The sequence below is a fragment of the Meles meles genome, chromosome 20 (genome assembly GCF_922984935.1).
Source record: "Meles meles chromosome 20, mMelMel3.1 paternal haplotype, whole genome shotgun sequence".
Classification (NCBI taxonomy): domain Eukaryota; kingdom Metazoa; phylum Chordata; class Mammalia; order Carnivora; family Mustelidae; genus Meles; species Meles meles.
This window is the reverse complement of record NC_060085.1, coordinates 26,861,475-26,886,918: the sequence shown is the minus strand read 5'-3', so window position 1 is coordinate 26,886,918 and position 25,444 is coordinate 26,861,475. Positions and strand designations below refer to the sequence as shown.

Genomic DNA, 25,444 nt, shown 5'->3' with positions numbered 1-25,444 from the left:
GGCTTTGGTGAGCAGCCTGGAGGCTGGGGCACGGCACTGACCGAAAACCCAAGCACCACACAGGGAGGGCAGAGGGGGCCAGACGCACCAGGTACGTGCTCGTCAGCGAACTTGGTGGAGACAATGTAAACGCCGGGCACAGTGGGGAAGTAGGAGACCTTGCAAGTGCCATCTTCCAGGTCCTCTGTCTGGATGTCCACTTTGCTGGGACCTTCCACTGCCAGGGATATGCCACCATAACCTGCAACACGGTAGCCCAGGGCTGATGGCACCACAACTCACGGGGGAGGGGGAGCTCAACGCATGCGGAAGGAACGGAAATTCAAGCTGTTATTTCCAGATGGTGGAAAGATAGAAATGGCAGGCAGCCCCAATCAGAGAGCCTCAGGCAGGGGAACAAGTGAAATCCCGTAGCAAAAAACCTCTAAACGTGGCTTTGACCACAGCTCCTGTCAAGGATACGTATTAACATCCCACGGAGCCCCTGTCCTACAGAACCTGTAGGAAGATGCTCTGACCACATGCCTCCAAGAACAGCATGTGTTCATCACCAGCTCCAGGTCTGAGAATGTGAATGTTCAAACTGCACCCAGGTGTCTCCATCTAGCCTGGGAACCATTAAGGGAGCAGATCCAAGGGTTTAACAACCTGAAGAATCAAGAGGGAGCATCGGCCCACCAAGACCAGAAATTCTCTAGGTCTCTCCCCTGGGACTATCACTTTGTCCAAAAGCCACCAATATGGCCACGACACAAGAAGGCAGACAATGAAGATATATATATGGCCGCATGGCATAGTGTGAAGAGGTCTGATCCAATTCAAGCCGTTTTAAAAAGGAAACAGGAAGAGATTCCACATTTCCATGAAAGCACAGCTCAGCTGACATGATCTCGGCCAGCTGGCCAACCTCCTCTGCTTGGGATGAGCCCAGGAGGTCCTGGAAAGCGGCCTGTGAGTGTGGGAGTACCCATCATGACAGCTCTGTGACTTGTTTTTGCTCTGGATTCAAATGCCAGGAGCAGACAGGCTGTTCACTCCTGTAAAGCCTCAGTTTCTTCATCTAGAAATGCAGATAACACCCAGTTCACTGGGGGGTTGTGGGCCCTAAATGCTGATGCAGGTACAAGACCTACAGCTTGAAGGATGCTCAGAGAGAAAGGGGGCGGTGGCAGGATGAAAAGACAAGCAGCCCGAGCAAAAGGAAGACCGTTCCCTCGAGCCTTTCCCCAGGAGCGTCTCCACACACCTGCGTCCCTTGTGTCCACGATGAATTCAGACATCTCGAAAGTCCGGCCCTCTGACAGGCCACGGCCATAGACTTTGGCTCTGCGTGCATCACCGATCTCGGACTGGACCACCATGATGGACACGGGGCTGTTGGCCACATGGTTGCCGTTCTTCTTGATGCTGACCAGGTGCTCGCCCACCTCCCGGGGGATGAAGGAGATACCTGCACCAGAGCATAGACTGGGGCTGGTAAGGTCGGGAGACAGGATGCAAGAGAGGAAACAGGAGGGAGACACATGTGCAGGAATGGAAATGGACTTCCTTCCTGACTTTCCAGCAGTCCAGAGTGTCCAAGAGGATGGCCAACAGCTCAATGCAGAAACGCACTCGGACTCTTAGCATATGCAACCCAGCTTCATGCTCTCGTGTGCTATCGGGTCTGCAGGACAGGACTGGGGGAAGGCCCATCCCCCCATCCCCCGCCCCAGCCCCAGCCCCTGCCAGGAAGGCAGCCTGGGCTCACCAATGTGGTTGTTGGGCAGCCTCTTGAGGAGACAGGGCTCATCGCGGCCGGATGGCGCCTTAATGCTGGCCGTCAGGGTGCTCAGGTCTGTCTCGCTGATGTCGAGCAGAAAGTCCGCAGCAGAGCCCAGCTTCACTTGAGAGCAGCGTCTGCTGTCGTCTGGGAAACAGCCCCCCCACCATGCAGCTCGGGTTACGTGTGGTCTCCCCAGCCACAGGACCAAGGAGAATGAGTTACTCAGAGTTCAGTGAAAAAGCCCGTCTGGGACCATGAGCAGACCTAACGAGTGCTGGCTGATGGTGTCTGGGAACTGGCAGGAGACTCGAGGCTTCACGGGCCACTTTTTAAAGGCTTCTTTGCCAGCGGGAGGCACGTCACCTGCCTGCCTTGGACATTCCTTAGGCACATGTTCCTCATGCTCCACATGGGACTGCTGACTACCCACAGACAGGTCTGAACACCTCAGGGTCAAGAACCTCACCTTTCCTATCTCCTTTATAACCTCCTGACAGCACGATATGAACACAGCCAGCACAAAGACACTGGGAGTGTGGGCTTCGAATCAGATAACCTGGGTCTGAGTCCCCGAATACCCACATATGAATCTGGCTAAGTCACTATCTCACCCGGTGTCGGTTTTTCCATCCATAAAATGGAAAGCAAATCTATCCAGTAGTGATGCTGAAGATGTATCTTCGAGTTCACGTATTTACGTGAATCACAGAGTATGTGAATGCCTCTACCTGAGGGCCTGCTACCGGCATGCTGCGGCCCGACTAGCACCAAACAAGGGCCGTCTGAAGGGTACTGTGGGCTTTCCCTTGGATTACCAGCTACTGGAGGAACTGGACCAGCCCAAAGTTGACTTTGCACCCCAATTCCTTCCCAAGGAGTCTGAAAGCAGAACCTACACTTAGATGCCTAGCCTGCTGCCACGGGTCTGATGGGGAGAGGGGCTCTCCAAACAGTCACACCTCCCCGTAGGCAGCCTCTCCCACCCCCCATCCCCCAAATGAGCCCGGTAACCCTACCTGTGATCTTGGCTGTGAAGGGGCTGCCAGGGATGTGCTTGTCATTGTACTTGACCAGAATGCTGTAGTCCCCTGGCAGGGTGGGCAGATAGGTCACTGTGCACGTCCCATCTTTGTTGTCAATGCAGCTGATTTCAGCCTTGGAGGGTCCCTCGATAGCCAAGTCTAGGCCACCTGCAGATGGAAGGAAGAAGGGCGAACCCTTAGAGAGAGTGTGTTCCCTTGTTTCAACAGAGATCACAACTCATCCAGGGTGGTCCCAATCCTGGGAACAAGAGGCTGATGCACACCACATGGGCCACCAAGGGGCATGTCAGAGCAAAGCAAACGGCATGCCAAATCTGCCCACTGGAAAGACACTCCTACCAGCTGAATTCTTCACTACAAGTGACCTTCAAGTTCTCTCTATTCTTCAGGATACATGGGCGTCCAGCACACCAGTCACACATACAGGGGAGCCACACACAGGCTGTTCCTGCTGGTGGGGCACTGGGTGCCATCATGAAAATCCAGTAAGGACCACATATTTAGGGGCACCTGACTGGTTCAGTGGCACAGCACCTGACTCTCGATACTGGGGTTGTGATTTTGAGCCATGTTGGGTGTGACTACTTAAGAAGAAAATCTTCAGAAAAGGACCACAAACTGCGAAGTCTCCATGGTGACAAGGGCCATAGGCATGGAGCTTTATCTGGAATGGGCAGTAACTCAGGCAGTCTTCTAGATACATGTACACGTGCAAAAAAGAACAAAAGCATCATCTACCAAAAAACATGCTTAAATTTCAGGCAAGTCCCATAAAACATCTCACAGCATCAAACTGATTTCGATCAGAACACAAAGGACTTCAAAAGTTCTGCCTTGGGTAAAGACGAGCAGCTCTACAGAAGAGATGGAGGAGAAAAGATGAGACAAATGCTACCATTCAGCAGTCTAATTTTTTAAAGCTGTCCCGGAACTGTGTCCACTCGACTCTCCAAACGGATGGCCGGAAGCACAAAACCCACAGAGACCACACGGTACCTTCTCCTGCATCCTCGGTGACGATGGTGAAGGTGGTGGTTTTGTTGGCCACTCCGTACACCAGGCCTGGACCGTATGCAGAAACGCTCCCACTGTTTGGGTAGTTCACGTAGAACTGGAGCGGGCTTTCTGGGTTGGCAAAGAACACAAGATCGAGGGGACTCACTGAGGGGAGCATGCATCCCTTGGATACCTGGTGTCTTTTTTTTTTTTTTTTTGAAGACTTTATTTATTTGACAGACAGAGATCAAAAGTAGGCAGAGAGGCAGGCAGAAAGAGAGGAAGCAGGCTCCCTGCAAAGCAGAGAGCCCGATGCGGGGCTCAACCCCAAGTCCCTGGAACCATGAGCCGAAGGCAGAGGCTTTAACCCACTGAGCCACCCAGGCACCCCAAGGACACCCAGTGTCTTAACATTCCCCTAACAGTAGGCAAGGGCGGGGTCTCCCACACAGGGGCAGAAATCCAAAGGAGACTCCAGGAGAGCTGACCACGCTGGGATACCCAAAGGGTCTACTCAAAGTGTACAAGAAAAACAATCCCAAAGGTTGACAAGTAAGGGAGGAAACAGCTGACCATATGAAGAAATGACTCACTACTGGATGGAATACAACTGGAGAAGTCTTTTGGGAAGACTATTTACTGCCCCTTTCAAAATGTAAGGCCCTATGAGGGCACTAGTAATCTATCCCACACCTCGGACCCAGCCCTGTGCAAGGGCATCCACTTCCACAGTGCTCAGATCCAAGTTAGGGAAAGACTCCAGTGTTCAACAATAGGGGGCCAGTTAAGTAAACATGGGTCTACTGGCAGGTCATTAAAAATAATGAGTAGGGGGGCACCTGGGTGGCTCAGTGGCTTGAAAGCCTCTGCCTTCGGCTTCAGGTCATGGTCCCAGGGTCCTGGGATCGAGCCCCACGTCGGGCTCTCTGCTCCATGGGGAGCCTGCTTCCTCCTCTCTCACTCTGTCTGCCTCTCTGCCTACTTGTGATCTCTGTGTGTCAAATAAATAAATAAAATATTTAAAAAAAAAATGAGTAGGGGCGCCTGGGTGGCTCTGTGGGTTAAAGGTTAAAGCCTCTCCCTTCGGCTCAGGTCATCATCCCAGGGTCCTGGGATCGAGCCCTGTGTCGGGTTCTCTGCTCAGCAGGGAGCCTGCGTCCCTGCCTTTCTCTCTGCCTACTTGTGATCTGTCTGTCAAATGAGCAAATAAAATCTTAAAAAAAAAAAAAAAAAAATGAGTGAAGGGGAGCCTGGGCGGCTCAGTCAAAGTGTCCGATTCTTGATTTCGGCTCAGGGCATAATCTCAGGGCTGTGAGATGCCCTGAGATTCAGCCCTGTGTCTGGCTCTGCCTGCTCGAGATTCTCTTTCTCCCTCTCCTTCTGCCCCTCCCCCCCTTTGCTTGCCCACATGCAGGCACATGCACTTTCTCAAAAAAAAAAAAAAAAGAGGGAGATCTGTGTGTATTAACTTGAGAGATTATTCATAATGTGTCATGTTAAAAAGACAAGCTGCTATATAATATTAATATCATTATCTCATTTATTTGAAGGAAAAAACCCCAGCAAAATTATATGCATGTTTTGTAGGCACAGAGAGAAACATCTGAAAAGACTCCCACCTCAGCAGCTGTAGTAAAAGGGAAAGAGAAAGACATTTTTTACTTTCTCTGTATCTGCATCTTTAGAGTATTTAGATACAAGCAGGTACCATATTTTTGCTTTAAATAAATATTATGCACACATATATGTATGAACTACAGCAAACATCAAACTGGAGAAATATTTGCGACTTCTATCACAAAGGACTAATCTTTCCAATATTTAATTTGCTCTCAGAAAGTGATATGACAAAAGCCAATCACCCAAGAGAAAAACCTGGCCAAGGAAACAAGCGCTTAGTTCACAGAATAAAGAAATACAAATAGAAAGTTGCTCAGTCTTATTTGCAAGAGACATACAAAGAAACACACAGATACTGTTTTCCTGAACGGTCTGGCAAAGATCCAAAACCTGGCAGAAAGCAGGTGCTCATCTATCTTGCTGGTGGGCGTGTGAATGAGGGGAGTCCCACTGCAAGGCAATTTGGCAAGATCTATCAAAATGACAGTTGTCTCACTCTCAATCTCACAGAACAAGCTGAGGGTTGCTGGGTGTGGAGAGGTTGGTGGGGTTATGGACATTGGGGAGGGGATGTGCTATGGTGAGTGCTGTGAAGTGTGTAAGCCTGATGATTCACAGACCTGCACCCCTGGGGCAAATAATACATTATGTATTAACAAAAATAATTAATTTTAAAAAATGACAGTTGTCTCTCCCTGTGGCCACAATACCTGCCTTGGGAACAGCTATACCTTTGCGGGTGTGAAGTGATGGATACAAAGGCTATTCGCTGCTGCCTGACTAATGACAGCAAAAGGTAGGGGAGACCCTCAATGTCCTCCAGTGAGGGAAATGGTGGAATATACCATGCTCACCCCAACAGTGCGACACCACAAACACGCTCTATCATTCGGAGCACAAAGCTCTCCCAGATACGCCGTCAGATGGAAAAGGACGAGCTCAAAATGATGTGCAGAGTATGCTATTAATGCACGAATGGGAAAGGGCTTACGAATCCGTATTTCTCATTTGTCTGTAGAGTCTTAAAAATATTAAGTCCAACATAAAAAGTTAACAGCAGTCAAGTTCGAGGAGAGGTCAGGTGGGTGATACAGGCAGGAAGGAAACCTTTCCCCGTATCGTTTTTTAAACCATGTAGCTATGTTGCCTACTCAAAATATTAAATTAAAAAGCAAAACTATTTGAACATTTAAAAAAAAAAAAAGAACAAGAATAACACTGTGTTGGTTGATGGACATGAAATCTGAGCTGAGTTTCCTTGTCAAGGTCAGTGTGAACATAAGGCAGCTTGTCCTCTCCTTCCGCCCCAAAACCCCGCACCACACCAGGCTCTGCAGGACAGGCTGGAAAGTCCCTCCGTGAGCCTCACATTCTTCTCCCAGCACACCCTCTGACCACGCTCGGCACAGTGACAAAGACAAACAATCATGGATCTAAGGGCGTGAACTGTGACCCAGGATGCTAGGCTGCATCGTCCCTTCTGGAAAAGTAGCTGGATCTGCTGGGGTCACAGGCTGTTTGGTTTCATAGTGACCCCCACACTGCATTCCTGATCCTGCCACTGAGAACTATTTCCCACGTAGCAGCTAACTATATGTCTATGCAAACTTCCCAGATACCAAGGCCCAAGTCATGCTGTCCTGTGGGCGTGCTGCCCAGGTGCAGAGCCTGACTCACCAGGGATGTGGCTGCCCATGTATTTGATGTGCATTTCATGCAGCCCGACCTCAGTGGGGGCGTATCTGACCGTGACCGTGCCGTCCTTGTTGTCCACAATCTCAGGTGTGGCCGTCTTCCCGGAAGGCATGTGGACCTCTCCTGTGGGAGCATGGGCAGACAGGGCAATGAGCCCCCCAGGCACCTCCCCCGGAGAAGCTCAGTGCAAGGGCACAGGTGGCCTTCAGATCCGAGGGCACTCCCTGCTGCCTAAAGCATCCAAGACAGGACAAGGACAACAGGAAAACAGAGATATGTCTACCTTTATTTTGTTCCCTTTTCCTTCCACAAAATGCAACAGGCAACTCCAGTAAAGAGTTTTCTACCTTTGTACTTGCAAGTGAGAAGCTCAAACTAGACTAGAAAAGACCACGAGGCCAGTAGCATTAGCAGAGTCAGCTCAAAGAGAAATGGGCATTAAAAGGAGGCTGAGAAAGAAAGGAAGGCTTGTACAAGAGACTTCAGTATGAATGTCACCTCTGGAAAGGTGTGCGAATAAGACAAGGCAGGAAGAAAGGTGGGACAGGAACCTGACAGTCGAGAGGTATCTAAACACAGCAGTTCGTAACCTGGAGTGAGTGCCTGGCCTTCTCTACGATGTAACCCAAGTCCTAAATGAAGCAGCCCCTTCAGAGACACATATACAGTGAACATTCTGTTGTCTCGGGGCTCACAGACAAATCCCCTACAGCAAGAATCAGGGAGGCTGGGTTCAGGATGCCAGGTGTCAGGGACAGGTGGGACCACCTCCCGGGCACCATTCTGGAAAGCTAATGCAATCCAGGGAGAACAAGGTGGCTTTCGTGACTGTGCTTACCGGTGATTTCCCCTTTCCTGACCGCAAACGGAATGACCAAGTCGAAAGGCTTGAACCCCAGGCCGTTCATGTCACTCACAGGGACATAGGCCTCTTCGGTCACCTAAAAAGAGGAAGCAGTCGTCACTGGGTAGAGCGGATCACGGTGTGGGCTGATGAAGCAACAGAGGGCAGAGAGCTGGGAATCCTGCAAGCCAGTGTAGCCGGGATCTGAGGATGTGGCTGCCGTCCATGCGGGATGGCCTCTGTCTAACGCCCCGGGGCCAAAGCAGAGCCTGGGGGACTGGAGAACTCACGCTGGCCAATTGCTAACGATCGCTAGGCGCTCTGCTTGCAGAATTCCCAGCAGGGCTCACGGGGGAGTGGGAAAGTGAGAGGGAGCAATGTCTGTGGGTCCCAAGAGGCTCCACCTGGAAAGGTTTAGTTGTGGCCTGGAAAAGAAGGTGCGTTTTAAGTGGCAGAAAGTAGCAGCGGGTGGTTCTCCCCTGAACAGAAACCAACTGTGCGAGGGGCGGCTGTGCGAGTCAGCAGGAGGGTTGAGGACAGTCCGTGTTCTCTGAACCGCAGAGACAAACGACACCGAGCGTGATCACAGACATGATGGCTGGAGATTCGTGGAGCGCAGACGATGACACGGGTGGGTCTCTTTACAGAGGAAGCGGGGATCATTGTGACGGACTGATCAGTGGGGGGGCAAACCAATGACCAGGACACCCAGAGGGCTTAAGCAATCCCCAGAAGCAGGCTGCAGCTTTCTGAAATGAAGGCTGAGTAAACACAGAAATGCCAAAAGGGGGGAAAAAAAAAAGTGTACCCAGGGCCTGAATCCGGGGGAACAGGCATTTACCGGAGCCTCCTCCACAGCCTCGACTTCCCCATCCGTGGCCTGGTTGGTGGCAAATGGAGATTAGTCGGGAATCACAGGGAAGGGACACTGCTACTTTAGTAGGTCCTACAACCCAAGGGCTGCTTCCTCCCCAATGGTTCTGTCTCAGACAGCAGGAACCACTCACTCTAGCGGGAGCCTACAACCTTCCTCGCCTTGTGGAGAGCAAGCTGGCATCCTTCCTTCAAATGCCAAATCCACATGCCCTTGAAACCCATGACCCCATTTCTAGGAAGCTGGCCCAGAGAAATGCTAGCTGCAGAGTCTACAGTGATACATGCAGGGTTCTTTACTCGGGCTGCTTGTGGTCGTTTGGGAACCTGGAGGTACCCAGAACACCTGCCAGGGACGTCTGCTAATTATGCAAACCTGTACACTTGAAAAAGCTACGAAGTCTGATGAATGAAAGGGGAAGGGTACCTCTGACACTCGGAGGGACCGAGACAAGTTGAAAAGCACTGGGTAGGAGGCAACCCGCGCATAAAGCTGATGGCTTTGTTGCCAACAGCGAAAAAGGAACACCAGTCCCTTCTGTGGCACAGAACTGGGAAAGAGGTCTCCTGTTACTTGATAACTGCCCATGGTTATGTTATGTTATGTTATTTATGTTTTAAAAGCCTTTATAAATTCTTTTTTTTTTTTTTTTTAAACCACAGACTTCATGTTCCTGATCCAATCGACCTGGTAAGGGAGGGATCCCCCTCTTCTCCCATCATCAACAGCAAGAGCCGAAAGGCCCTCCCGCTGGGAGGAAGACCAACATGCCTGCTTCACTCCTCTTTGTGTATTTCAGCATCTGCAGAAGGAGAGTTTCACCATCTGGAACAGCCCTATCCCTGCCTCCTAGGGCTCTCTCATGGTGGAGCTATGCAGGGACACACTAGTCGAAGATCTTTCAGTGGCCACTCTATGGCCTTTGACCCAGGAGTTCTCAATGGGGAAGAGATGAGCAGATACACTGGTAGACCCGTGGCTGTGTGATCTATTTAACTGAACCAGCCTGCTGGGGCTCCTTGAGACAAGAGCTCTGAAGGCAGTACTGGGTGCTCGTGTTCTTCTGGCCACAAGTCTGCAGAGGGAGGCAGAGAATCCACATGTAGAGAAAGTCTACCTAAGTAAGGCTAGAGAGAGCTTGGCATGGGAGAATAAAGACCCAAACCAGGTACTAGAGGTGACCTCCCAGCTGAGGGGACATTTATTCCCACTGAATCTGTTGGCCCCTGACCCCTTTAGGTCCCTGACTCGGGAGCTAAAATGGCCCTTGGTATTTCCACACTGACTTTCTCACTTGGTCCCGCCTCACCCATCCTAGCTCGTTGCACCTGCAAGGTCACGACCTCTACCCAGGGGCTGCTCTTCCACACTGCCCTGTTCCAATCAACCCCATAAAACCCACTATATACTAAAACAGATTCTTAAAATTACACCTGGGACCCTTCTCGGGAAGTAAGAAGGACAGAAACTCTCTAGCTGCATTTCTTTCTGCCTTCAAAGGAGAAGAACACTCCCAAATGAAGTGTCAAAGTTGAGAGGCGCTTACATCTCTGAGACAAAAAAGAGCCTCCAGATCTCTGCCAGAATGTTTACAGATAAACATCTATGGAAAGGGAAAAAAGCTACACAACGAATGAGAGACTGCTTGGAAGGAGGTGTGGCACAGGCTTCTGTTTGGAAGGGGGTCCCTTCTCTGTTGCTGCATGAAGTGAAATCATCAGAAGGGGCTCTGCAGGCTGTGCGTGGGGCTAGGTCACTCAAGCCTAAGGACTTTGTGGACAAGCATGGCTGCCGCCCATGGCATCGAAGGACACCGCGTAAGGGGCCCTCAGTAGCTGTCCACAGCAGGCACGCTGGGCTCTGTGAACTTGAATCTGGTCCTTGTTCCCACACCTCACCTGCAAGAGGGCCAATGATGCTTGGCTTAAGGGTCAAATGAGGTTTCTAACCTTGTCCTGACTGAAGAACCTTCATTATCAGAGGAGAGTCCAAGAGTCGCTTGTTGAAAACTAAGGAGCCTCACTATTCTAGCCCATAATGGTGTCCCTTTCTTCTACATGTTCTTATTTCCTAGGCCTGTGCAAAATCTCAGTCTTTCCCAAACAAAACTGGAGGCACTTTGTGTCCCGGGGATATGGGTCAAGTTTCCAGACATAACGGCATCAGGAACCTCTCTCCTCCAGGCCGCTGAGATGAGGGAGGAGGGAGGAGAAAGAGCTAGCAGAATAAAAAATTGTGCTGTCTTACTTACACACCTTTTTTTTTTTTTTTTTGGTCCAAGTATATCTTTCTGAACTGGGCTTTGGCCAGGACACTGCCTAAGACCCTTAGCCTGATGGATACGTCGATGGCCAATAAGATTCCTTAAAAACTCTAACAGCCAAGAACCTCCAGATTTCTAGAAATTACTCTAGGACTCAACAAGGTCATGACTGCTTAAGAAAAAAATTTTTAAAGAAAAAAACGTGGAGGGGATGTTCTAGCCAGGATTTAACAGATGGCAGCTGTTAGCTTTTCTGTCAGACCAGGGCACTCAAGGAAGGAATGTGGCTTACCATGACAGTGAAGGGGCTGTTGGGGATATCGACGCCACCAAAGCGCACGTAGATGACATAGGTGCCTGGCTTGGCGGCTGTGTAGAAGATGTCGTAGGTGCCATCCTCATTCTCGATGACATCGGCCTCAGCCTCGGTGCCGTCGGGGGTCAGAACCGTGCAGGTCACCTTCCCTTTCCCAGCGGTCTTGGCGTCCACCACAAAGCCCACTTCCTCGCCAGTTTTCACGGTGGAGGCAATTCCAGGACCTGGAGAACAGTTCCGGAGAAGAGACTAGAAGCTCCAGCCACAGAGAGCAGCCCTGGGGACCCCAGAACAAAGTATGCATTGGTGCAGAGTCTGCATTGGTGCAGAGTCTGCATCTGTCCATGCCAGACCTTTGATGGCCACCACACACACAGGGCAGTCCTGGAGACCCCCGGGGGTCGGGGGAAGGGGCTGCTCTTGGGGGGGTGGTGCGCTCTAGTACTTAGGAGAAAAGCTGGGAGTGTCAACCGATGTCAGACCCAGCTTGCCAGCATTCAGGGTCTGAGGGGATGGTCAACTTCCCCAAGCAGACATACAACAGGCACTTCCTTGAGGGCCAGGTACACACAACAGTGGACCACGCACGATCTCTGCTGTCGGCTGTTCATCATGAACAGGCAGACGTTTGCAGGCCAGACACCAAGAACGATGCTCAATGTGCTGTAGGAACACTCAGTTACAGAAAAAACAGTCAGCCGTGCTTTAGAGAAGTGTCCCATAGCACATCTCTATAAAGAAGTTCTAGGATTTTGTATCCTAGCATTGCCATACTGACAGAGGTGAGAAAAGGGGAATGGCTGAATTCTGAAGCACAGGCACGGCTGGCTAGAGCAAACTTCCCACCTCTGTCCCCGAACCATGACCAGTCTCTCTCTGTCTGACTGGGGGCACCCTTTACACAGGTTCCACACATCAGGGAGTGCAGATGAGTGACCAAAAAGCATGTTGGCAAAAAACCCCCAAAAAACAAAAAAACAAAAAAATGCAAAGGGTGTAGAAGCAACAGAGCGTGCTAAAAACATATTGTTCAGAGCGGGAGTAGTAGAAGGGAGCCTGGGGCCAGTCTGGAAGGCTCTGAACTACAGAGAACAGTGGCCTCCCGGAGTCCTCAGGCTGAGCAAGTATCCTGTTCAGGATTCTGCCCCAGCAAGGGAGGGAATAGAGCCTGGAGAGCAAGGAGTCAGTCCCCACCCAGTATTATCATGCCCCAGGTTAGTCAAGGCAATCCAATCATTCCTGGCAGATAGCACAGACCTAGGAGGTAGGGGGTTGGATTGGCCAGTGGTTCAAAATTTCCCAGGGTTTGAGCCCCAAATCGCCAAGCTGAGCAGTTTACAACTTGCTTTAAAAGCCAGAAATTTTTCCTCCATTCAGAACAAGCTAAGATATGAGAGAAACAGAACACATCCAGGTTGGACCTACGCTGAATTTAAAGAGATGCCAATCTGTTTCATTTCAGAGATGGGGATTCATGTTTTGAAATCTGCTGGAACAGCATCAGGGTTAACAAGAGCTGTTCTTAGAAATGAAGGGCCTGTGACGGTCTCGGTCGTGTCTCAGAAACTGAAGGAGGTGTGATGTTCAAATATTTCTGGAGACATTCTGAGACGTAGGCACAGGCTGAAGTGCTGAGGAAAAACCTAGATCCTCGAATACACTTCTCTAATGCTGACCTGAAATGCGCTCAAATAAATCTTGAAAAATTAAACCATCTCCTCAAGAAAGGAAAGGCATATATTTGCAGCTTTTCATGGGACCTACCACCACAGGTGAAATCTCCACAAAGGCACCCACTTCAAAAGTAACATAATAACAGCTTCCATGTGCCTGGCACCGTGCTAAGCATTTCTCCTGCCTGACCTCATATAATTTTGCAATAACCCCGTGAAACAGTCTCTGATCTCGAGAAGAGTTTCTTGAATTCAAATTCAGAAAGAGCTTCCATCTAAGTTTGACCCAAGCTCAGAGTGGCTGAGCAACTTGCCCTAATCACACAGCCACTGAGTGGCAGAGAAGGGCTGGCCCCTGGCTTTCTGACTCCAAAGCCCCCACTCACCCGTGGCCAGGCACTTGCTGGCATCTCCCGTCTGTGTGGCCCGGATGCGGTAGGGAGACAATGGGATGTCGTCCCCCCCATAGGTGACCCCAATCATATAGCGTCCAGTCTTGTCAGGGATGTAGGTGACGGCGTATGTGCCATCTTCATTGTCATGGACGATGGCTCTTTTGGGTTTTCCCTCTTGGTCCTGTGAAGCACAGAGAAATGCTATTTAGGATTTTGTCATCAAGATGTAGAGACCACTCATGGGAAAACGAGACACATTTTGTTTATTCATTGGTGTCTCTTTTCCAGAGCAGACAGAATTAATGGCTTAACACAATCTTAATTATAATCTTGTTTTGGGGGTGGGTAGGGAGGGGAGAGGGTCACACCATACGGACATTGTCAATTTTCAGGAATTTTACGGTCAAGTAAATAAGAACTGATTCAGCTCTGAATCGAACGAAATGCAGGGAGACAAGGGGGCCAAGATCCCTGCTCCTGTGTTACCACATCCACTCTCCCTCTTCCCGTTAGTAAAAAGCTCCCAGTCCTTGGCTGGGGGCACTGCTCCCACTTGCTAGCAAACTCTGCCCCTAGGTATGGCCTTGGGACTTGTGACAAAGTTCCAGTAAATGAGAGGGAAGTGGAAGTCACACAGAGCTGGTCGAGACTGCTGATTGAGTTGAAGGTCCCCTTTCCCCTTCTGCCCTTCCTTCTCCTTGTGGCCTGCCACGTGCATCAGCTTGCGGTCCAAGAGGAAACCTCAGGACAGAAGCCACATGCTAGGACGGAGGAGCGGAGAGCTGGAGCCGGCTTCCTTGCCGAGCCACACTGTACCCAGACGGCTTGCCTCCCGGCTTCCTTCACCAGAGTTTAATCCCACGAGTTAGAGCCAGTCTCATTTGCCGGGGTATTGTGATATACAGTGCAACCTAGTCTTAACTAATCTGATGAGTAATTTAAAACATTTTAAAACAAAAGCAGAAGAACAGATACAATAGAGATCAAAGTATAGGAGATTCATCCAAATGTGGTACTTGGAGCTACACCTTCAGACCTCTCACTCAGGCAGCATGTCTGTTTTCTTGCACAATGACTGGCTGTCCAGTTGGCGGGGTGAGTGGGGGGGAGACCATCAAACATTTGCATCAGGCCAAAAATTGGTTATTAAAATCTTATTCTTATCCCGGACCAGGAAGTTAGGTCTTCATTAATCCAATTTGACTCTAGAAAATAACTCAAAGTTACCGTGATCTGAACAGCAAGCAGGCCTTCCCCAGCATCTCTGGCATCAATTGCAAACTCCACAGGCAGACTGGCAGGCACGCCATAGGAACTGAGGCCAGGGCCACTGGCCGTCACTTTGCTGGCATCATATGTGGGAAGGACCTTGACCTTGAAGGGACTTGAAAGACACATACACATCCCGGGTGAGTGCTGATACCATCAACCAGCTACATTTGATCTCTCTTACACAAAGAGACTGGGCTTGAGAGGAAGGATTTCTACAGAAGGTAAGACAGCAAGTGCCTTACGTACCTTAAGTCTAACAGAAATTTACAAGCATGTAACCATCATATGCTTTCCCTGAGTCCACACCATGGGATACACACTAATCCTTCACTTGGTTTGGGAGACACAGTTAATGCGCTTTTGTTATGCTAAGAAAATGGTCACCAAAATGGGAAGAGACTGTTGGAATTAGGAAACAATGTTGAAATAATAAAATTAATGTCTTATCTCATCCTCTTCTATTTTTAGCACGCTTTAGATGGTGAACTACCTATTAGCAAAGTAATACATAAATGTAATTTATAAATTATATATTTCTACATACCTAGAGCTATATGTGTATCTCTATATAAAACATATATTGGGGTTTGGGTAAATTCTTTTCATCTTATGGAGTATGAAAAGAATCCTTTGGAGGCTGTCCTGACAGACAAAGAACATACATAGCAACATTTCATATTAATGTGAATGAGGAACGACGTTTCTATCCAATACCTTCCAGGAATATACTGTCAACCAAATCCTCAAGTAAAGAAGTAAAAAAGTAAAAATCTTTGCCCTCATCAGAGAACTACTTGCAAGGTCATCAGAAAGAAGACGTTGATGAAATAACACATTCCTTGTTTCTTCAAAGATTCCCAACTCCTTAATTTCAGCTCATCTTTAAATTAAAGATGGCCAAAAGGAACAAAGCAGGGGGATACAGGATATCGAGAGAAGCAGCCACAGATATCAAGGCTAGTGTGTTCTAACACCCATGCACAGATAGCCTGCAGGTTCTCATTGATACCTGCTGATGAGGAAGTTGGGTGGGCAGACGGATAGACAGATGGGTGGATGGGTGGATGGATGGGTGGATAGATGGGTAGATGGATGGATGGATGGTTGGTTAGATGGATGGATGGATGGTTGGTTGGACGGATGGATGGATGGATGGATGGATGGATGGGTAGTTGGATAAATGAATGGATGAACAGGTCACCAGGACAGTGCTGGCCAAACCTTCAGAGGGCTGGAGTTCAGGCTGGTTTGGACCCCCTTCCGTAAGTGTCAGAAGCTTACCTACGAGGTATCTCTTCATCAGCATATTTAACTGAGACCATGTAAGGCCCTTCCTGGGATGGCGTGTAGGTCACTGTATGTGTGCCATCCCCATTGTCCACTACGTTCACTGGCTCCACCAGGCCTGGGAACAGAAATGAGATATCTGAGGAACTGTGTAGACTCTCCTTCACTCCACCCTGGGCTGAGTTTGAAATAGGATCACATTCATCCCAAGACCTATTGGTTTCCAATGAGAAAAAACATAAAGGCAGGGGAGGCCATAATCAGTGGCCCAAGAAATCACAGGAGACAGGATCCCCAATTCATGGTTGCAGAAATGACCCCAAGAGACACCTTTAGCTTTCTGCAGGCTGAAGTACACTCAGTCGACCCTCGAGTGCAATTAAGGAGACTGCCATGCTAGTGTGAAGATGCATGTTGCAGGCATGCTATCCCCTTCCAAGCTGGTGAGGCATGCTTGGGATGTGGGAATTTTACTCTATAGCTGAGGAAGGGTCAAAGAGCCCACAACTCTGAAGAGTAGAAGTTAGCCAATGGACTGGCCAAGCAAACGGATGGCCACCTTAGAGCACAGACCAGTAGGATGCCAGCAGGCTGGGTGTTAAGTGCAGGGCAGGTGAGGGTGCCCATTCCATGGGGTGGGAGGATCTTTAAAGTGATGCCTGCAGGGGTCAGCTAGAGACTGTGTTAAAGCATAATCAAGGCATGCATTGCGTTAGTAGATTCTAGATCCCAGTTCTGGCCATGAGCATCGGGGATGGGTCGACTGAGGGTAGGCTGCTCATTAAGCAAAGCAGATGAGGCAGGAACCAGGCAATTTTGGGGGTGAGGGCAGCAACAGGCATTCAGGTCACATAAAATAGAGCAGCAGCCAATAGGAAAATGCAAACCTGTCTCCGTAAAGTCACCCTTCGGGTCACCTTTAAAGAACTCTGAAATGGCTTTCAAGGGGCTGCGCCAAGACTGGGAATCCATTTCATCAGCTAAAATTAAAAGGCTGTTACTTCTGAGTCCTCCATAATAATATAATAGGAGTAGATACGTAAGTAAAGCCTCCCTCCCTCCGTCTCTCTCTCTCACACACACACAGGTCTTAAAGCTCAGTAACTATGCAGAATCAGATTCCAGCCCCATGACCTCATTTCCCTCAAACTACATCTGCCCTGAGCTTCAAAAGGCATAACCTCTTGCTGAACCCCATTAAGTAGAAAGTTCCTCTTCAAAGAAGGAAGCCCCTACTTGCCACTTCTATAAAGCCAAGAACACATCACCAGGGAAAAATCCAGATAACTTAAGAAATTAAGGAGAGAATGCACATTTTCAGTGCCGGAAGAGGAAATGTGATTGCCTACCAAATAAGGTAAATTTCAATGCACTGCAGGACTTTGTCCCAAAATGGCCTGCTAGTCATACCAAACCCCAGTTCTAGGCTGCCAATAGGACAGGCCGAATTGTCAACAAAGGCCATTTCCCAAGAGACCCTCTCCCTCCAGGAAGTGGGGACAATGACAAAAGCCATGTCACAAGGGTTGCGTATCTGTCATTTCCAGAAAGTTGGGGTGTGTTGCACATGGGCACCAAGGCACCTCAAGGAGAGTTATCACCTCTATCTATCTATCACCCACCCAAACTCCAGACCTCAGTCACCTCACAAAGGCGGACACATGCATATGAGAGCACAAGCACTACTTGCTTCATCTCACTACTTAAGTGAAAACTGAAAAAGGCATTTAGAGCCGTATTATTAAACGGGGGAAGAGACCACTAGAGAAATAGGAGGTCTGCCTGCTTTCTAAAAGCAGGAGCTTCGGGGCATCTGGGTGGCTCAGTCGGTTAAGCATCCAACTCTTGATTTCGACTCAGGTCTTGATTGCAGGATCATGACAATGTTCCGTGCTCTGCACAAGTCTGCTTGAGGTTCTGTCTCTCCCTGTGCCTCTGCCCTTCCCCCTCCACTCACAAGTGTGCGCGCACACTCTGTCTCTCCCAAAATATATAAACACAATATTTAAAAATAAAAAATAAAAGCAGGCACTTCTTCTGTTTAGCTAGAATACAGAGCAATAAAGTAATTTAGCAAATTTAATTTTAAGTTCATGACCAAACTCAAAAGTCAAGTGCCCACTGGGTCACGGCTGCCCTCACCTGTGACGAGAGGGTTGGCAGGACGCACTCACCTCGTGGGCCCAGGACCCTCACTTCCAGAGGAGCCAGGCCAGCCTTGCTGCTGTCTACTGTAAAGGACTGTGAGATGCGGGCTCGGACACCAGAGCCCAGCCCGGGGCCAGCAACCTTGACCTTGCTAGGGTCCACGACATCCTTCACAGGAACTCTGAAGGGACTGCCTGGAGAAGAAGTCACAGGATCCTGAGCACAGCTCTCCTAGTGACAGACGACCTTGCCTCGTGTGTGCCCAGAACTGCCCCACAGCTCCCCCGGGGCCCTCCGCTGTTTGGACCTCAGTCAGGGCCTCCTGCCTGGCTGTGTGTGTTCCCACACGCACCCACCATGGGCAGGCATCAGGCCACGAGCCGGGCCCAGAGTGCTTCATGGGCCTGGAGGAACCCACAGTGCAGGAGAAGGGGGCAAACAGGCAGCTGTGATGTCACATTCAACAGAGGCCGGAGCCACGTACAAGCATTAGTAGAACACTTAGAAGGCAACGAATCTGGTCTTCAGGTGGCCAGAGGAAGCTCTCCAGGGACAGCTAACCTGAGACAAGAAAGTGAGCAAATAGCACCCAGGGAAGCGGATGGAGGGGGTTTCAAGCACAGTGATGGGCGGGTACAGGGCCCTGGAGGTTAGGGAGAGCACAGGCTGTCGAAGGCGCTGAAGGAGGACGCCCAGGGGTGGAAGGAAGGAGTACAGGGGGTTGCAGAGGTTGGGAGTCCTTCCAGCCTGCATCTAATACGCTCTCCCCAAACCTCTCCTGAGGCTTCTCGGAGTCCTTCCCCTACAACGTAGCCTGCCCCTTCCCACCACAAATGGCCTGCTTGGTTCCCTGGCCATTGGGTGAAGCCTTGCTTTCTCCCTGATTGTCCGTCATCAGCTGTGGTCCTCCTGCATGGCTGACCCCACAGGTGGCACTGGGAGCCTCCAACTCTTTTGAGGGCACTGGTTTTAAAGACCAAGGGTAAACAGGGGCACCTGCGTGGCTCGGTCAGTTAAGCATCTGCCTTTGGTTCAGGTCATCATCTTGGGGTTCTGGAATTGAGCCCTGCATCAGCTTCCCTCTCCCTCTGTGCACTTGCATGCTCGCTCTCCCAAATAAGTAACAAAATCTTTAAAAAAAAAAAAAAAAAAAGTCCAAGGAAACAAAAAATGCTGTGTGATCAGGATTTGCAAGAGAAGCACTAAAGAGAATAACTAGAGTTGGGCCGGGGCCCCTCATGGGATTCCCCCACCAAGGGGACTAAGTAAGACCTCTGCTGAGGTGAGCCAGAAACAGGAACCTCAGGGTCCCCAGCACCATGCCTCCTCGGGCAACCAAGTCCATTGCCAAGGGGGGACGTGCACCTCTTGCTGTGAGGAGGAGTCCTTGTGCTCCCAAGGAGGCTGGCAAAATTAATGACTTCTAACTGACACACAAACTCAGGTGTCTTCTGCTTTGCATCCCCCCAAATTCATCTGTTGTGGAATACAGTGGTAAATTACAAGATCACACAAAGAACAGAGGCCTTGGCTCTTTAACGACAGCTGGGTTTCGATGGCATCCAGTTTTTCAGCTAACTGAAATAAATGGCCGACCTAGCCAAGACAAACGTCACCCTCCAGGCTGGGGTTTAGGGAAACAAACGTAAGGGAGCTTCATGTCACAGGGGACATTCAGTGTCAGCAGGTGGTGGTGATGGACGACCTCTGAGGCCGATCTCCAAGTCAGAGCTTCCACTGGAAGGTGTCTGCACACAGCATGAGGGCAGCCAGAACTAGCAAGGGAACTTTAGACCCCCGGTGGCAGATACCAAGCGTTCCCTGCCACCCCGTTCCGGGCCCTGGTCAGACATCGAAAACCAGCCACAGCAGCTCTTTCTCCTGATGTGCTTTTCCCAGTGGATCCAGTTGATCTAAAAGCCACCACCGGCCAACCACAACTGGCCCAGCAAGGGAAACCAGTGTGCCACAGCGGGGAGGACAGCAAACCTTGTCAAAAACAGCCCCACTAGGGCTTTGCACCAGGCCAGGAAACACTGGACTAATGTTTAACTGACAAGAATTCCCATGAAAGCAAATGAGAAGCCAGCAGGTTACCAAGTGTTTCACAGCAATACCTCACGAGTTGCCTTACTTACTAAGAGGCCCAAACTAAGAAACCAACCTACACTTTACTAACTAACCACCCGGGGAAGGGCCTGGGATCTGGGAGAAGCTGCCATTATGCTCTGAGCGGCTACAGAGAATCTGAAACATGGACGTATCATCTACCTCTGATGAGAAAACTCCAAATGGGTCTCTTTTTACTGGACTTCTCAAAGATGACCACCTGCTTCACGCTCCCGGGTCAGCCATAGGGATCCAAACCCTCACCCTCCTCTGTGAGGGGAATTCCCAAGCTGAAAGGATCAGCCAGACCTTCCCAATGAGGTAAGAAGTGTTGTTGTCTCCACGAAGAGAGGCTCTTCTCAATGCTACCCGCGGGCTTGCAGCCACCATGTCATCTTTCCCAACAGCAGCCGTCCACCTGTCCTCTGCACTCTCCTCTCCCGTCCCTCCCACTGCAGAACTGCCAAGCTCCCCCAAAACCATGGCTCTGTCCTCTGTCAGTGGGCCCTGTTCTTTCCTGGTAGCAGTAATCACAAGAAGCTGCATCAACACCAGACAGGAAGTTCCCGGAGCACAAGAGCTCTGACTGTCTTGTCCATGCTGAATTCCCCTTGCCTAGTGCTGATAAGAATTTAAAAATCTGTGATCAGCTGCAAAGACAAGTTGGAGGAGAAATTCACCAATTTAGTTTTTCTTTTGAAGTCTTCAAAGAAAAATCTAAGCCTTCACAAAATTAAGGCTTAAATGAATATCTGAGTAGCATTCATTTGAGCTGAATGTCTGGGTTTTCTGACCAATGGGAGAGGAAGAGTGAGTCTGTGTGCACGTAGGCATGTCATAAGGAGGAAATGCCTACAGATTCAGGAAAGCATTTAGTCAATGCACACACTCCAGCTTCTGGGAGTCATTCCAGAAACCCAGAAGCAAGCTCCTCAAGTCTGTTCCTTCCTCCTCAGTGTTATCCCGGCTTATGGCTTTGGGGGCAATAACCCTGACCCATCTGAGGCTCTTCCTGCCCCAGGAGTCCTGGGCTGGGGTTCTGCCCCCTTTCTCACCATACCCAAGACAAGGCACAGGCTGACTCAGAGGCAGCCCCCAGGGTCCTTGTGTCCACACCACAGGGTCATCGACCCAGCCAAATGTGTGCGGAAAGGCAACTGTTTCATTAAATAAACAGACCAGAACCGATGGAGAGTCTTCCCCCTAAAGCACGAAAGTTGGAGGGCCCTTCACTACTTAAGTCATGTATTTCTCATTGTTTCAATCAGTGTAGCAGAGGTTCTCAACTAGAGGTGATTTTGTCCCAGAGTGGACACTTGCCAATATCTAGAGACATTTTTGGTTGTCCCAAAATGAAGGGGGTGGTTTGGAATACTACTAAATGCCCTACAATGCACAGGATAGCCCCCCTCCTCCCAACAACAAAGAATTATCCCACCCAAAAATGTCAGTGGTGCTGAAGAGGACAAACCTTAGTTTTGTTTTGTTTTGTTTTAAAGATTTTATTTTTATGTAATCCCTCTACACCCAATGTGGGGCTCAAACGCAAAACCCCAAGATTAAGAGTTGCACGCTCCACTGACCATGCCAGCCAAGCACTTGACAGACCCTGCTTTACAGCAGGCGTATATACTACATCACGAAATAGAAAAGATATTAATAAATAAGAATTGGAGTTTGTGGGTCTCTTTTGTCTACCAGGACTATCCACAAATAGCAGAAAATAAGAGAACAGGTATAAGGTAAAGAAGAACCAATCACAAAATAAAGTGGAGATTTTCAGCTTTGTAAAACAAAACAAAACAAAACAAAACAAAACAAAACAAAACAAAAACAGCTCTCCCTTATATTAAATAGTGGGTCCTCCAACATGTGAATGATTCCTAGTCCAAATGCCAAGCCAAGGCGTTCTGCCAGTTACCAGTCCTACTGGGAGCTGGGATATTCTTGGGAGATGCAGCCATAAGGAGAAGTTCTTCCTCTGCACCTCCTGCAAGTATCAGACTCTCTTTCCCACTCAGACATGAGCAAGACAAAACCTGCTTTCATGCCAAATCCATTACTCTCTGGGCACATTTCTGCAGGATCGCTTACCAGGGATGTGGGCTCCTCCATATGTGATGTTAACGTCATAATCCCCCGGAGCAAAGGGGATGTACTCAGCACTACAGCTTCCATCTTTATTATCTCTGCAGTTGATCTTGGACTCAGATGGTCCCTCGACGGTTATGCCGAGCCCACCAATGCCTGCCCCTCTGGAAAGGGTGGAAGAGAGAGTGAAGTGGGACAAGTGCTTCATGCTCGTCTGCTTATTGCCAGAATTATTTAAAATCTCTATAAATAATCCCACGAAGCCAATCTGACCCAACTGCTGAAAATTTCAACGATGTCAGACAGACGGCTCTGACCCCTCCTTTCCAATGCTTATCCTTCATTGGTTTTTCATATCTAATTGCATCTGTGACCCATTCTAGTAGGACTCCTTCTAATACTTCACTTAACCATGAAATTGGCTGTATGTTTCTGCATTATCAAGTTAAGGAGCTGCCATCTCATTCTGGTTTGCTTAGCCATCTTATGACTGTAACCGAGGGGATTCTGGTACTTCCTGAGGTATACCTGTCCTCTCTCCGTAGCATAAAAGTCTCTACAAAGCAAATGCCTCACAGACCATGAAAAAAAAAAAAAAAAAAAGCCTCCCAAAGTTGGGAGACCAGGACACATATGCAGAATATACCCATAAAAACTCCTTCAGAGGGGCTCCTGTGTGGCTCACCCAGTTAAGTGTCTGCCTTCTGCTCAGGTTGTGATCCCGGGGTCCTGGGATCGAGTCCTGCATCTGTCTCCTTGCTCAGCAGGGACTCTGCTTGAGTCTGCTTTTCCCTCTGTCCTTCCCACCACTCGTGTACTCTCCCTCTCTCTCAAATAAATAAATAAAATCTTTAAATTAAAAAAAAACCCAACTCTTATTTAAGAAATTTTTTGAACATTTTATTTATTTGACAGAGAGAGAGAGAACAAGCAGAGGGAGCAGCAGAAGGAGAGAGAAGCAAGCCCTTCATTCAGCAGGGAGCTTAATGTGGGACTCGATCCCAGGACCCTGGGATCATGACCTGAGCTGAAGGCAGATGCTTGACAGGCTGAGCCACCCAGGCGTCCAAACCAACCCCTTCAGATAGGGGCATGAAGGAGGGCACGTGACGTAATGAGCACTGGGTACTGTATGAGACTGATGAATCACTGACCTCTACCTCTGAAACTAATAATACACTGTATGTTAATTAGCTGAATTTGAATAAAAAAGAAAAAAGAAAGCAAGAAGGCAAAAAATAAACAAACAAACCACCCAGGGTTACTCCTTTCAGAGTCAACACACAGACCCCAGCGCCTTGCTCACCTGGTAACTACGGTGAAGACATTGGGTTTGTTGGTAAAGGCCTCTTTCAGTCCGGGTCCTTGGGCCTGAACCCGAGACGGCTGGCAGCCTTCGGTTACAGCCACTTTGAAGGGACTATTTGGGATGGGTACATCATCGTATGTCACCTCCACTATGTGGAGACCTGTTCAAAATGACAAACAGAAATTTAAGACTCTCCTGCCGGGTTTCAAGCAGGGCTCACATCGACCCGCCATCCCGTGTTACTGGAAACAAGCAGGTTAAAGAAATAGTACAATATTGGTATGATCTGATTTTTTTAAAATGTACCTATTTATTTAATGCTTTCTGTTCACCTGGCAGCCACACAGCCCTCCCTCCCCAACAGATATTACATATGCAGAGGGCCTCTCCCCCAAGCAAGTATCACGAAGACTGTACTGAAGTTAGTCATCTTAAACGCACTATTCTGATTTGGAAAAACTTCCACCCGTCATTAGCCAAAAGACAAAGGGAAATCCATGAAACACAATATACATGCACCTACATAAAGAGATTGACTATGTCTAGACTGGAATATTTACAGGAATCATATACCCAGGTAATGAAAATATATAGTGCCTTCATTTTTTCCTTTAACTTTTCAAGATTTATCAAATTTTCAAGTCATTTCTAGAATTTTAAGAAGCAAATTATGTAAAAAAAAAAAAATTGATACAAATGGGCACTATGCCATGAAACAGCCGTAAGCTGCTCAGAGGAGCATGAGGCTAACCTTGGCCAGAATGTCTGTCACACACCAGGGACAGCTTGTCAGGCACTGAGCGCTCAGTGGCTCTGTGGGGGAGGGAGATTTCCACATGTCCCTGTCACTCTGTCTGTGCCTTTGCTGAGACAGGCCAGACTCATGGGGCAGGAGACAGCACCAGTCACCCAAGGAAATGGCCTGGCATAGCTCTGAATGATGGTCATGTCCAAGGAGAGGTCAACTCACCTTTCTCGAAGGGCGTGTACTCCACCTGGTAGGTCCCGTCGGCGTTGTCTGTGACGAAGCACTCGGTAGAGGCCCCAGAGGGGTTGGCAATGTGGGCTTTGATGTGGTCGCCCCCCACCTGTGTCAGGGGCCGTGAATCGACCGTGAAGTCAGTGGTGGCTTCACGAAACACGTCTGCGGAGCAATCACACAGAGGAGAACGTCACCAAAGCCTGGGACTTTGGACCAAATCCAAGAACAAGGGTTCTCGGCACTTGAGGTACGTTTTGTCTAAGCTCGGTGCCAGCAGACGGGTGTTTTTTCTGACTCTCCAAATCAAGACTGTTAATGACCACCTCCCCCTTGCCACCATCCTGCAAAAGCTGCTTCTTCCCGCTTCCCGCTGTGGAAGCCCCCACACTGTGACAACACAACTCCTTGCACACTTTCTGGACGAAGGTGGGGCCGACTCTTGGACAGGGTAAAGCGAAAAGACAGACCTGCTCTGCAGCAAGTATGGTTAACAGCATCACATTTTAAACCTTTTCAATTAGTGGCAAAAATGAAAGATCTTGAATTTCCACGTAAAAATCACGATTTCTGGCTTTGCCAGAAAAATAAGAACATCTGCCAGCAGTGTTGCCCACCCCCTCCCCCCCGAGAAACGAAGTGAGGCTCGGGCAGCAGAAATGTCACATGCTCACAGCTTTGCTGTGGTCCCTCTCCCTGATGCCGAGACCACAGGAGAGTGCTTTCTTTTGTTCCACGTGGCCCCTGGGGGTACATCAGTTTGCA

At 49.2% G+C, this 25,444-nt stretch overlaps 1 protein-coding gene across 6 annotated transcripts in view; it reads right to left on the bottom strand.

Moving 5' to 3' along the window:
* The window catches only part of FLNB (filamin B), a 143,289-nt gene that overhangs the window by 19,086 nt on the left and 98,759 nt on the right, over positions 1-25,444 (bottom strand). The window contains exons 22-38 of one of the 6 annotated variants that reach the window (XM_045990981.1): positions 24,671-24,844; positions 23,698-23,860; positions 22,395-22,555; positions 18,218-18,385; positions 16,931-17,023; positions 16,038-16,161; positions 14,712-14,868; positions 13,476-13,665; positions 11,393-11,640; positions 8,772-8,843; positions 7,958-8,060; positions 7,102-7,242; positions 3,805-3,933; positions 2,782-2,955; positions 1,751-1,909; positions 1,247-1,450; positions 89-241 (exon numbers count right to left, since the gene is read on the bottom strand). In XM_045990981.1, coding sequence (XP_045846937.1) covers positions 89-241; positions 1,247-1,450; positions 1,751-1,909; positions 2,782-2,955; positions 3,805-3,933; positions 7,102-7,242; positions 7,958-8,060; positions 8,772-8,843; positions 11,393-11,640; positions 13,476-13,665; positions 14,712-14,868; positions 16,038-16,161; positions 16,931-17,023; positions 18,218-18,385; positions 22,395-22,555; positions 23,698-23,860; positions 24,671-24,844 — 2,613 coding nt within the window. The remainder of the gene's footprint in view (positions 1-88; positions 242-1,246; positions 1,451-1,750; positions 1,910-2,781; positions 2,956-3,804; positions 3,934-7,101; positions 7,243-7,957; positions 8,061-8,771; positions 8,844-11,392; positions 11,641-13,475; positions 13,666-14,711; positions 14,869-16,037; positions 16,162-16,930; positions 17,024-18,217; positions 18,386-22,394; positions 22,556-23,697; positions 23,861-24,670; positions 24,845-25,444) is intronic. The other 5 variants (XM_045990982.1, XM_045990983.1, XM_045990985.1 and 2 more) reach the window with 5 other exon arrangements.